Raw genomic sequence first — 14,390 nt, forward strand, 5'->3', positions numbered from 1 at the left:
ACACACGCACGCACGCACGCACGCACACACACGCACGCACGCACACACACACATGCACGCAGGCACGCAGGCACGCACACGCACACGCACACATAACATTAGCTTTAGCAACAGGTTACCCTGGTAACGGAGGACAACAGGTGTATTCAGCGTTGCATACTCTGTATGCGTCACACTACTCACACACTTTAGTCTGACGAAGAAGAAGAAAAAAAGAAAGCTTTTGTTCTCAGTGGCCCCCTTCATCTCGTCGATGGGCGCGTTCACGTACCGCACACGCACACACGCACACATGCACACACGCACACACACACATTGACTAGCCTCTCAGTGCTGTTCATACATAAACAGCTCCGTCCGTGGGGAGTTAATAAGAAACAACAGTGTCTCCTCTCTGGGCTCTCCCTCCTCCACTCCACTATGAGCCATGTGCTCTCTTCACTCAAAGAGGCTCAATTGTGTGCCCTGATAAATAACAATGAGTCTAATGCCCCTGTGGGTTATTAGAGGCAGTAATCACAGTGTGGACAAAAATAAACGTTACAAACTTATTGCAGCATCCACCACACCGCCTCAAGACTGTAAAACACACACACACCCCAGTGTGAAACGCTCACACAACGCAGACCGCCTGGATATCCATTCTGTTCAGTGACTACAATACCTAGCTCGCATTTAAGGAGCGCTCATGGCTGTTGTCTGCAGTCGGCACAAACGTGTGTTTCTCTTCCACCCAGATGGGAGGGTAGAGCTCTTTGTTGAAGGATGGATAAGTGATCTGCTATCACCGCTTATATGTCATGTGTACAGCGAGGGATTGCCACGCAATTACGACATGCAGAGCGCTGACATCCTGCAAAAAAAAAGCGAGGGTGGTGACCATAAAGAAAAGAGAGAGAGAAAGAGAGAGAGAGAGAATAATGAAAAGTAGAAAGAGAATCTGTAAGGCCATAAATGAATGAGAGACTTCAAAGAGAGGCTGAGCGCGGAGCAAAGAACAATTACCCCCCCGGTGGAGGGGCACAAAGAGCCTGTGAGCTGGGCTAACCAGGACCCATCCTACGCAGTCAAGGGCGGCTCACACACACCCCCCATTATGAGCTGCACGCGCAGGCTTGACCCTGACATAAATATTATCTAGCAAGTTGTCACCTCTAAAAAGTCCAACCAATTTCAAACTGTACATATGTAAATGGAGGCTTTACAAAGGCTTAATTCCTATATTCAAATGGAAATAGAACGATTAAAGATAGAAAATGGTTCATCGGTACAAGGACAGCATGGGGTTAACTTTAAGCCTCTTCCAGCAACTCTCACTGTCCAGTTTCTAGGAGTTTCTGTAATAATGTAAATATCGACCGGCACATTAGCAGAGTGGTACGTCAAATCATATTTGTCAACGCTTTCATTAGTGCAGGAAGTGTATGAGGTGAACGAGAATAGCGTTGTGTGTCTGTCAGGTGAGCTCACTCAGTAAACCTTCCACTAGAGTCTACAATATCGACTACCTAACCCTAACCTTAACCTAACCCTAACCCAACCCTAACCCTAACCTAACCCTAACCCTAACCTAACCCTAACCCTAACCCTAACCCTAACCCAACCCTAACCCAACCCTAACCCTAACCCTAACCCTAACCCAACCCTAACCCTAACCCTAACCCAACCCTAACCCTAACAGCCCAGTGAGGGGAGAGCAGCCTTCCATGGCTGTTTTATGAAGAGGATCTCACTCTGTTGGCCTTGATCATTTAAGACTCACTACAGTCCATTTGATGTCATTCAAAAGAGTCTGATGATTGCATTATTTGGGTGCCATATGGTCTGTAGTTTGCGGGCCATCATGACGCCATATGGCTGGTATCTAGTGGTGACAGGTCAGCAATCTGCTTGAGCCTGCTCCCTACACGACACACCTTATGGCAGGTGAATAACCACGAGGGGATAGAGCACTCCATTCAGAGTGACTCGCATTACAGGGCACATAGAGTTGGTGCTCATACTGCCTTCAATTGTAAATCTCCAAGATATCCGTTTCTTTCTCTTTGGCAATACCTTTGGCAAAAGTGGACATTTTTTCCAGAGATTCAAGCAACTGACAGTGTTACAACTGACAGTCAGTTTGTAACCCCCTTAATGCTGCAGTGACAGGGCTTATATCAGCGGGCCATTGTCTCAATCACCATTGTTTTACCTGTTCGGCCATGGATAGTGACTTAACAGACAAATATGTCCATTTTTATCTTGGGCACTAACAGGTCAGCACTAACAGGTCAGTGCTAACAGCACTAACAGGTCAGTGCTAACAGCACTAACAGGTCAGCGCTAACAGCACTAACAGGTGGTGGAGGCCGTGGTGGTGGTGGACAGAACGCGCCGTGATGTCCGCTGTTTGGTAATCAGTGATCAGCCTCGCTGCACTCCTCTTTCATCCACCCCACAGCCCGGGGCCAGGTCTCTAACAACCTGCCACATCACCGCGGCAACAACAACGAACCCTAAGAGAGACATGGCCCCAGCTCCTCCGACCCCAAATCACTCTGATGGAACATCTCTGTCTGTCTCCCTCTCTCTCGCTCACACACCACAGCGCATACAAACATGTCACACGTATAAACGTGTTGCATGTGCACAACCTTTGGTTTTGCTTGGCATCCGACCGAAGGATAATAGCAAAAACAAAACAGGAGAAGGTTCACTAGGCACTGTGCAGTGATAATAATCAGCCATTTTAACACTGACATATTCGAATTGACGTTCTGGTGGTTTGGCCTCCCTCTTCAGCAGATCCATGCGTAAGGGAGAGAGTCTCACTCCCATCTCCCCACTGCACACATGGGATTGTTACCACAAGGACATTTCTACACTGTCTGTCATATGCATTTTTCATATTTAGAGTTACAAATCCACTTCCTGTTTGCATCTATGTACAATACGGTTAAAAAGAGCTTGGGTTTACAGTTCACTATGAGCCCAGCTCAACCCCACAGTAGTTCAGGACACTGGCTCAGACGAAGCTGAGAGAGCGTTCTCCCATCTGTCAACCACATGCCCACATGACCTTAGCTCCTACCAGCTGAGAGCAAAGTTGAACAGTTTAATTTACATTTATTAATCCTCTCAAAGGAAGGAAAAAACAAATTAATTTAGTTCTCTTTCTTCAGATATTTCTTTCTAAGCCCCATGCAGAATCTCTAGGCACGATTTGTGAAATGTATTAATAATTGACATATAGAAATGATTATGATGACAGTTCAAATAAAACACTTTCTGTCACACATAGGTATTGATTACGACCCCTCTAACAACTAAACGGCCGTGGTGCATAAACAGGACCGAGTGAGACAGTGGAAAGTCGCTCACTAGAAAGAGCTGCTGAAGGACTCTGGCATGGCCTGCTACTCCTTGTCTAAATATTCAAAAGATATTTCTGGCCGTCCTCCTCGGCCAATGGCCAGGATGCAATCGAAATGTTCACAGAGCCCTACAAGCACTGATCCACCAGCATGGCTCCTAACAGTGTCCTGTACTAACGCTCAGCCAGCAACATGCCCTCCCCGTCCCAACGCCCCCAGCAGACAGCGAGACCCTGAGGCCAGAGCGGCCCCCGCCTCAGACCACCAGCCCAGCCGCAGCTAGCCACATCCCGCCAAATTGATTGGCCCTTATTGGACAAAGCCTGTTTAATCCTCTCCTGTACACACAGGGTCCGTGTGTGTGTGTGTGTGTGTGTGTGTGGGACACAGTGGTTTAAAGTGTACACACAGGGTCTGTGTGTGTGTGTGTGTGTGTGTGTGTGTGTGTGTGTGTGTGTGTGTGGGACACAGTGGTTTAAAGTGTACACACAGGGTCTGTGTGTGTGTGTGTGTGTGTGTGTGTGTGTGTGTGTGTGTGTGTGTGTGTGTGGGACACAGTGGTTTAAAGTGTACACACAGGGTCTGTGTGTGTGTGTGTGTGTGTGTGTGTGTGTGTGTGTGTGTGTGTGTGGGACACAGTGGTTTAAAGTGTACACACAGGATCTGTGTGTGTGTGTGTGTGTGTGTGTGTGTGTGTGTGTGTGTGTGTGTGTGTGTGTGTGGGACACAGTGGTTTAAAGTGTACACACAGGGTCTGTGTGTGTGTGTGTGTGTGTGTGTGTGTGTGTGTGTGTGGGACACAGTGGTTTAAAGTGTACACACAGGATCTGAGTGTGTGTGTGTGTGTGTGTGTGTGTGTGTGTGTGTGTGTGTGTGTGTGTGTGTGACACCGGTTTAAAGTGTACACACAGGGTCTGTGTGTGTGTGTGTGTGTGTGTGTGTGTGTGTGTGAGACACTGTGTGTGCGTGCGCGTCAATCAGTTTGGCGACAGTGCCGGCATGCTTGTGCAGTGACGATGGCCGGGTGGGACGAAACGATTCCATTATTCATCGTAGTTCTGGGAGTGATTGGATTTCCTTGTAGCCGTGCACCAGATGGGGGGTCCCCTGAACTACGCTCATCAACAGGTGCTCATCAACAGATGTGCATCGGATGCATTTTTCATCAGTCTCGCAGAGATTGAGGACCGGAGACACTCGTACCCAAAGCCAGGAGCCTTTGAAGCAAAGGTCACAAACACAGCGGACTCAGACTCCGTCAGCCGGCGGAGCAGCGACAGAGCCATTCTCTTCAGGTGGAGGGACAGAACACTGGCCGGCTGTCGGTTTTCCATACAGTCAAAGTTCAGCTTTGTTTAAAAAGGAAAAGGACTACCAGAAATAAAATGAATGAATAAAGATTTAAGAGTGAATGTATAGCCGTATCTGGTGTGTTTTCATGTAGTTGTCTTCAGGTTGTGACGCCTCTACAGAGCCTAACAATGGTTTGATTGCACTCGTCACAGGCCAGAGGTGATTCTCAGGTCTCTGGTAGGAATGTGGGGTATTTCTGCTCTCCCATCGATATTTCATCCAAGCTGAAGCTATTGATGACCCTCCTGTTCAGTCTCTCCGGTACCCCCTGCCATAATGTACCCTACATATTTCATATGGGAGGCTATTTTTGAAACTTGGGTCTTTCAACTTGATAAAAAATTTAAGAGAACGAGAGAGAGGGAGGGAAAGCAAGAAAGAGAGAGAGAGAGAGAGAGAGAGAGAGAGAGAGAGAGAGAGAGAGTGAGAGAGAGAGAGAGATGGGGCAAATGCCAGGGAGGATAGGGAGGGGGGGTGGGTGAGTGGGTGAGTGGGTGGAAGGAAGTGGGCAAGAGAGGGAAGAGAGTAGAAAGGCAGTGTGAGCAAAAGGATGGAGAGAGAAAGAGAGAGAGAGAGAGTCAGAGAGAAAGGGGTGAGTGGATGGAAGGCGGGGTCATGGAGATTAGAAGTGTCTTAAGGGAAGGTGAAGGCTGCACGGTCCGTAGCCTGGGGAGGGAGAGGAGATGAGAGCAAGACATCAAGAGAGCAGCACATAAAAGAGGTGAAGTTGAAAGAGAGAGAGAGAGAGAATGAGAAAGGGAGAGAGGGAGAGAGAGAGAGAGAGAGAGAGAGAGAGATCATTAGATGGAGAAGGAGAGAGATTACTGGCTTTAGGAGTGTTAGCCCGTCTAAACAGTGTGAGATAATACAGTGACTCTGAGTGCTTCGAGGGAGACCATAATAGATCCTCACAGATAGCACACACACCAAACCCTGGTACACACGACACGCGCACAATACTAAACTCTTGCCCACACCATTGGACGTGGCTCCAACCTCTTGGGGGAGGATGTGGTGGGGGGGGGGGGGGTCAGGTCTGGAGGGGGGCTGCTCATAGTGTTGTATGATTGTTCACGTACTCAATGTGTTTGGTATTGTGTAGAGCTAGGGCCCCCTGCAGAGACCCCAGTAGACACCTCGATGGGACCTGGGAGGGACCTGACGCCTCCTGAGTAAGGCTTGAGTAGTGGAGCCTCCTCCTGAGTAAGGCTTGAGTAGTGGAGCCTCCTCCTGAGTAAGGTTTGAGTAGTGGAGCCTCCTCCTGAGTAAGGTTTGAGTAGTGGAGCCTCCTCCTGAGTAAGGCTTGAGTAGTATCTTGAGTGAGGGTTCTACGCTGACCCAGGACAGACACACAACCCCTAACAGAGTTTGCCAGTGCCACCCACACACACACACACACACACACACACACACATTCATGAACACAAACACATACGCACAATCGTCGTACATAAACACACAAGCACACGTGCGCACACAGACATATGCACAACATGCGTGCACACACACACACACACACACACACACCTACCCGCTTCGTGAGCTGCGTGTCCATCATGAAGTTGTGCACGTGTTTTTCGGCCTTGGTCAGCTCCAGCTTCCTGGCTACCACGGCAACCACCAGTGCAGTGCAGCCAGCACCCTGAGAGAGAGAGAGAGAGAGAGAGATAGGAAGGATGAGAGAGACATAAAAAAGTCAGTCAGGGAGGATTTAGTGAAAAGAAAATATTCTTTTAGCCAGTGAGTTATCCCAAATGATTGAAGACACTCTGGCCAAGGACATGAGAGGGAGAGAGATATATATATATAGAGAGAGAGAGAGAGAGAGAGAGAGAGGGAGAGAGAGAGAGAGAGAGGGAGAGAGAGAGAGGGGGGGTGAAGGAGAAGTGAGGTTCAGAGGGGCGGCCCAGCAGTAGTTGAGGCTCCAGATCTACGTCAGCGTAGAGAGACGAGCTGATGCCGAGTCTATAGACCTCTGAAGAATAAGTCCCGCCTCCGAGGCTCCGGTGCCCTCGGTCAAATGTCAATGGGAATAACACGGGGTTTATGAATGATCGTACATAACAAACTCTGTAGGTGGTGAAGAAGTACAAGCTGTGTCACGTTTTGAACTACACACATTTTCCATCTAGTTTCGACTGGGTCGAACCCGTGTTATTCCCATAGACATTTGACCGAGGGAACCGGAGGTCTATTACCACACCCCGATCCAGTGATACCTCCATACAGTGATACCCCCATACAGTGATACCTCCATACAGTGATACCCCGATCCAGTGATACCTCCATACAGTGATACCCCCATACAGTGATACCTCCATACAGTGATACCTCCATACAGTGATACCCCGATCCAGTGATACCTCCATACAGTGATACCTCCATACAGTGATACCCCCATACAGTGATACCTCCATACAGTGATACCCCCCCATCACATACAGTGATACCCCCCCATCACATACAGTGATAGATATATAGATAGATAGATAGATAGATAGATAGATAGATAGATAGATAGATACAGTAGATAGATAGATAGTAACTTTATTGATCCCTAGGGGAAATTCAGGGTCCAAGTAGCTCAAAGACATAGAGACATCACACATAACATACACATAATAACACAAGCAGGATTATCAAAAAAAAGAGATCCTGGTAGAAAGGACCTATAGCAGCATAGAGATAAAAATGAAACAATAAATAATATGGACATTATACTGAATAATGTAAACATTGGGAGGAGAACACAAATAAACAGTCAATATTAAGGTTGAAGTGCATTAGTCCCAGCTGAGGTGGGGAGGGAGGGGCTGTGCAAAGGGCTAACATAGCCAGTAAATATTGTATAAAGTGAGATAAAACAGTGAGGTAGATACAGTGGTCAAGAGGGTGAAGACTATGAAGAGAAGTCTATCTCAATGCCTTTTCATTGACAGATTGTACAGTTGTATAGCCTGGGGACAAATGATTTGTTCAGTCAGTCAGTTTTGCATGTCAGTGAGCGTAGTCTCCAACTGATCAAGCTCTTCTGTTGAATGAAGGTGTTATGGAGTGGATGACTTTCATTGTCCATGACGGTGAGTAGTTTGCTCAGGGTCCTGTTGTCTGCTACTGATGTGATGCTCTCCAGTTCGGCGCCCACAACAGAGCCAGCTTTCCTTATCAGCCTTTCCAGTCGCCCAGCATCCCTCTTCCTAGTGCTTCCTCCCCAGCACACAACCGCATAGAAGAGGGCGCTGGCGACCACAGACTGGTGGAACATCCCGAGGAGTTTGCTGCAGACATTTAAGGATCGTAGCCTCCTCAGAAAGTACAGCCGGCTCTGTCCCTTCTTGTAGATTGCATCAGTGTTGGCTGACCAGTCTAGTTTATTGTCCAGGTGTACCCCCAGGTACTTGTATGTTCCTACCGCCTCCACATTGACCCCCTCAATGGAGACTGGCAGCAGAGCGGGGTTAGACCTACGGAAATCCACCACCATCTCCTTGGTCTTAGCAGTGTTGAGTTGCAGGTGGTTGAGTTTGCACCATTGCACAAAGTCCTCCACCAGGCTCCTGTACTCCCCCTCCTGCCCATCCCTGATACACCCCACAATCGCAGTATTGTCCGAAAACCTTTGCACGTGGCATGACTCCTTGTTGTAGCAGAAGTCAGACGTGTACAGGGTGAACAGGACAGGAGAGAGTTCCCTGTGGTGGTCCAGTGCTGTAGACCACAGTGTCGGAGAGGCAGTCCTTCAGTCTGATGAACTGCGGCTGCCCTGTGCGCCTCAGTGCGTCTGCGGACAGTGGCTGATGGCTGGTGGTTGAGGTGATTGAGGTCGGTGACGCCTTTGATGGTGGGGGGTGGTGGGTGATGGGGGGTGTGTGGTGGATGTGTGTGAGAGGGGGGAGAGGTGCAGGATGGACATGCACGCCGACAGAAACAGCTCCTGGAGAGGGGGTGGGGTGGAACGTCACCATTGGGCAGTCAAATCGGTTGTAGAACTGATTCAACTGATTGGCCCTGTCCAGACCTCCCTCCACACTGCTGCTGCTCTTCCTCATGCCAGTCATTGTCTTCATCCCCTCCCACACTTCTCGCATGTTGTTCTGCTGCAGCTTCCTCTCTACCTTCTTTCTGTATTCCTCCCTTGCCTCTTTCAGTTTGGTCTTGAGTTCCCCTTGTACGTGCTTCAGCTTTGCCAGGTCCCCCTCCTTAAAAGCCCTCTTTTTCCTATTGAGGAGGGCCTTGACATCGCTGGTTATCCAAGGCTTGTTATTAGGAAAACAGCATACAGTTTTTGTGGGAACAACAATGTCCTCACAGAAGTTCAGGTAGTCAGAGTAGCAGTGTGCGAGCCCATCAATGTCCTCACCGTAGGATAGTTGGAAAATATTCCAGTCTGTTATGTCCAAGCAGTCCCTCATGGCCTCGTCAGCCTCGGGGGAAGGCTTCCTGAAGGTGTGTGCTGTGATAGGTTCTCTCCGGACACATGGAATGTGCAGTGGTTGTATGGAGACCAGGTTATGATCTGATTTCCCCAGTGGTGGTAGTGATGTGGCAGTGTAGGCATCCTTAATGTTGGCATAAAGAAGATCAATTGTTCTGTTCAAACCCACCATTCTTCACTAGCGCAGCTAGCTCATCCATTTTGTTGGTCAGTGAGTTTAGATTCCCCATCACGCACGAAGGAATGGATGGTTTAAACCTCCACCGTTTCTTCAGTCGCCCAGCCCTCCTGCTAGCGCCAGCTCTGACTCCAGGGTAGGGTCTCTTGATTTCCTCCGGGATGGTATGAATGCTCCCAACTCGACCCATTGTCCCAATTCTCAGCAGTTTATCCCTCGAATAAACAAGGTTCTTTTTGCCGTAGTCCGTTCCAATCATAGCCGATCATAGCCGTATCCATAGGATAGAAGATTAATATTCCGGGCGTGTAAAAAAATAAGAAAGTTAAGATGTAGAAAAAAGTTAAAAAGACTAAAAACAGACTAACTCAGTCCTTCTAACTGGTTTCTCTGTGCTCTCAATTACCCCCCCCCCCATACAGTGATACCCCCATACAGTGATACCCCCCATACAGTGATACCCCCACACAGTGATACCCCCACACAGTGATACCCCCATACAGTGATACCTCCATACAGTGATACTCCCATACAGTGATACCCCCACACAGTGATACCCCCATACAGTGATACCTCCATACAGTGATACTCCCATACAGTGATACCCCCATCACATACAGTGATACCCCCATACAGTGATACCCCCATCACATACAGTGATACCCCCATCACATACAGTGATACCCCCATACAGTGATACCCCCATCACATACAGTGATACCCCCATCACATACAGTGATACCCCCCATCACATACAGTGATACCCCCCATCACATACAGTGATACCCCCATCACATACAGTGATACCCCCATACAGTGATACCCCCATCACATACAGTGATACCCCCATCACATACAGTGATACCCCCCATCACATACAGTGATACCCCCATCACATACAGTGATACCCCCCATCACATACAGTGATACCCCCATCACATACAGTGATACCCCCCCACCATCACATACAGTGATACCCCCCCACCATCACATACAGCAACAGAAAAACACAAGAAACACCCACAGAGGACATCCACTCCCCTTTAGTAGAGGCTGACATCCACTCCCCTTTAGTAGAGGCTGACATCCACTCCCCTTTAGTAGAGGCTGACATCCACTCCCCTTTAGTGGAGGCTGACATCCACTCCCCTTTAGTAGAGGCTGACATCCACTCCCCTTTAGTAGAGGCTGACATCCACTCCCCTTTAGTAGAGGCTGACATCCACTCCCCTTTAGTGGAGGCTGACATCCACTCCCCTTTAGTAGAGGCTGACATCCACTCCCCTTTAGTAGAGGCTGACATCCACTCCCCTTTAGTAGAGGCTGACATCCACTCCCCTTTAGTAGAGGCTGACATCCACTCCCCTTTAGTAGAGGCTGACATCCACTCCCCTTTAGTAGAGGCTGACATCCACTCCCCTTTAGTAGAGGCTGACATCCACTCCCCTTTAGTAGAGGCTGCAGTGTGAATTGGCTTGCCTGTTTTGTTTGTTCTCTACTGTATCTATATTGGCCAATACTCATCCGTATTTTATATGGCCGCGGTTTTTGACTGAATTATTGTCCTCTGCATGGAAAAAAAGAAGAAATATTTTGGCTTTTACTTCATGTACTTAGAAACAGACAGTATCTGCATTCTCTCATGTTTTGGCCTTGCCGGCCTGTCTCTCTCTCTCTCTCTCTCTCTCTCTCTCTCTCTCTCTCCCTCTGTGTTTGTGTGTGTGTGTGTGTGTGGTGCTCTCTCTCTCTCCTTGCCCCCCCCCCCTCCACTTTTTCTGTTATGTCCCTGAATAGTTTACATGGGTAAAGGCTTATTTGTCATCCACCTGAGCATAAGAAGCTTGCCACACAAAATTGATCTCTTGAGGGCCTGGCTAGTCTATAATAAACCTAATAATATATAATAGTCTATAGTCTATAATAAACTAGTCTATAGTCTATAGGCTAGCCTATAATAAACCTAATAAACCAGTGTTATCACACTGTCTGAGACCTGGTTGAATGATAATATTTCAGATGAGAAAATCAAACTGGATGGTTATGTCTTGTATAGAGCTGATAGGGGTAGTCGTGGTGGAGGGGTAGCCACCTATGTCTCCTCAAAATTATTTTCCGAAATTATAATTCCAAAGGAAATCCCAGTACACTTTGAATGTCTTTTTGTCGAAGTTAGCTTTCACGCAAATAAGCAGCTGACCAAAGGCAATATCTACAGACCTCCAAATTCCCCCACAGAGTCAATACACTGCATAGGCACCACAATTAAATCAGTGGGCAACTCAAACGAGATGATTATCCTTGGAGATTTTAATATTAATTGGTTAGATCGTTCATCTCTAAAGGACAGACTCTTTTTTGAAAGCTTAAACCTGACTCAACTAATCAGCGAACCTACTCGAGTTGACCACAGATCCAAATCTTTAATAGATTGGATTCTGGTCACCCACTCTCACAGAATTATTGAATCGGTTTTCATCATTCCATGGTGTTCTGTGTGTGGAAAATTAGACTACCTCGCTTACCTCCCAAGGTCATCAGGGTAAGACAGAGCAAACATCTTAACCCAGAGTCTTTTATACAAGACCTGCTGGATATAAACTGGAATAGGCTCCACCTTATTCTGTTTATTGAAGATGCTTGCCATTTTTTCAACACTGAAGTCCTTAAAGTTATTGATAAACATGCCCCTTGGATTTCAGTAAGGGTTAAGGGCCATCATTTACCATGGGTGGATGCTGATTTAATACATCTAAACAAAGAGATAAGGCGTGGGAAAAGTACAGACGTTCAAAGGACTCAGAAGATGGGGCTGTCTATAAACAACTAAGAAATATGTGTACAACTAAAACAAGAAATGCCAAATCAAATTATTATAATTATTATATAATTATTATAACGTCAGTAATCCTAAGAAGTTTTGGAAAAATCTAAATTCTTTAATCAACAATTCTACTAAAAGCACTGCTACCAAAATCAAAGTAAACAATGACATTATCAGTGATCCTCTTGCAGTTGCCAATGCTTTTAAACAACATTTTTCCACTATCTGTAGCTCACAATTTTCTAATCTCTCCTACTCTAGTCCGGCAAATGAGCGAGATAAGATAAGCCTTAGATGACACTCCACTTGAACAAGTTGATGAATTTTAATATCTGGGCCTCTGGCTTGACTCACAGCTTTCTTTTAGGTGTCACATTAATTATGTTGTGAAAAACGAATACTGTATCACTCTATTAACTGTTTCACTCAACTCATTAGGCTGAGAATTGTGTCACAGTTAATATTTCCCTTATTAGATTATGCAGATGTTGTCTATCAAAACACCTCAGAATCAAACTTGAAACCTCTAACTGTTGTTTTCAATAATATTTGTAGATTTGTCCTGAGATGTCCTTTCATTACTCACCACTGTGTATTGTATGACTCACTGACCCTATTATCACCAAAAGCCAGAAGACAGTATCATTGGTACCAGGTTATTTTTAAATGTGTGTACTATGATTATCCTTCTTACCTGAAGGAATATTTAATTCCATATAGACCTAGCTACAGATTGAGACATACTGAGTATCCCTTTTTCCCTGTGCCACACATCTCTAAAGAGAGTGGTAGACATACATTTAAATTCAAAGCCCCCTCAGACTGGAATAGCCTGCCTGGACCTCTTAGCTCTATTACCTCTTAGCTCTATTACCGAGAAAACTACTGCTGTAAATGTTATCCACATGTGTTACTGGACTAGTGACTAATAGACCCTAATAGAACTCTACCCATACTTCTTTATTCAGTCATTTTGTTTTTGTTATTCTTGTGCGTAATGTGACTATGGGTATAGGTGTGTGGATGTATAGTGTGCACACATGTTCATGTGTGTGTTTATATGTATGCGTGTATGTGTATGTGTGTATGTATGTATGTATGTATGTATGTATGTATATATATATATATGTATGTGTATGTATATGTATGTTTATATATGTGCATGAGCCGAATGTCATGAGTTGTCATGCTGTGGATTGGGCGGGCGGGGCGGGTGAGGTGGGATGGGGGAGAGCCTGGGTGAGTGTGTGTGTGCGTGTGTTGTATTGTATTGTACTGTCTTGTCTCTGTCCTTCCGGGGATCCCCCTCGAAAACGAGATGCTTCATCTCAATGGGTTATCCTCTCTACAGCAATAACAATTTCAAATGAATGAGACGGGGTCAGTCGCTCTGGGGAGGGAGATGACGCCTCGCTGTGGGTCCTCCAGTATAGTGTCAGCGCTCTCACTGACTGACAGTAGAGGAGGAGGAGGAGGAAGAGGAGGAGGAGGAGGAGGAGACTTAATTAACTTTAGGATAAGACTCTCTCTGCAACCAAGCGGAGGCCCCCAGGTTTCCACTGGAGGGGGCCTTAGATAAAGAGCTGATGGGGGGGCAGGGCTTGGGGTGAACCCAACAGAGAAGTGATTGCATGGGTGCAGGTGTGTGTTCTTTGTGTGTGTGTGTGTGTGTGTGTGTGTGTGTGTGTGTGTGTGAGTGTGAGTGTGAGTGTGTTTGTGTGAGAAGAGGAGGAGGAGGTTGAAGAGGAAGGCAGTGTTAATGAGGACACATGGATCCCGATAAGAATTGAATAAAGTGTTTAATGAAAATGTACTTCCTACTTAAACCCTCTGTGTGTGTATGTGTGTGTGCGTGCGTGTGTGTGTGTGCACGTGCGTGTGTGTGTGCTGCAGGTGTGTCATGCGTGGCAGTGCACGACAAGGGAGCGTGAGAGCGGACAGAGAGGATGTTTTGAACGTTGAAGAAGCAGAGCTGAGGACCGGGCGCTCAGAGCTTCAGCCGGAGACTCAGCGGAGTACCAAACGTCCTACACGCCCTTTTGATGTTTATTCTAAAAAACGATGAATAAAATATGGTGAGAGCAGAGGCGGCCCTGGAGGGGTCCTACAGGCTCGTGTAGAACCACCCTATGGTCCTCCTGGTGACGGCGTGTGTGTGTTGGAATACAACTACATGGTAGTATTGTGCTTCCTATGGTGTGGGTGTGTGTGTGTGCCTTTATATGTGTGTGTGTGTGTGTGTGTGTG

General features: G+C 46.9%; 1 protein-coding gene across 1 annotated transcript in view; it reads right to left on the minus strand.

Annotated features, from left to right (window-relative positions):
* kcnn3 (potassium intermediate/small conductance calcium-activated channel, subfamily N, member 3) overlaps positions 1-14,390 on the minus strand; it is a gene marked incomplete at its 3' end in the record, with an annotated part of 53,496 nt that overhangs the window by 4,538 nt on the left and 34,568 nt on the right. The window contains 1 exon segment of the mRNA XM_084472167.1: positions 6,241-6,351. Coding sequence (XP_084328293.1) covers positions 6,241-6,351 — 111 coding nt within the window.

This window comes from Micromesistius poutassou (genome assembly GCF_964030765.1).
Source record: "Micromesistius poutassou genome assembly, chromosome: 8".
NCBI classification, from domain to species: Eukaryota; Metazoa; Chordata; class Actinopteri; order Gadiformes; family Gadidae; genus Micromesistius; species Micromesistius poutassou.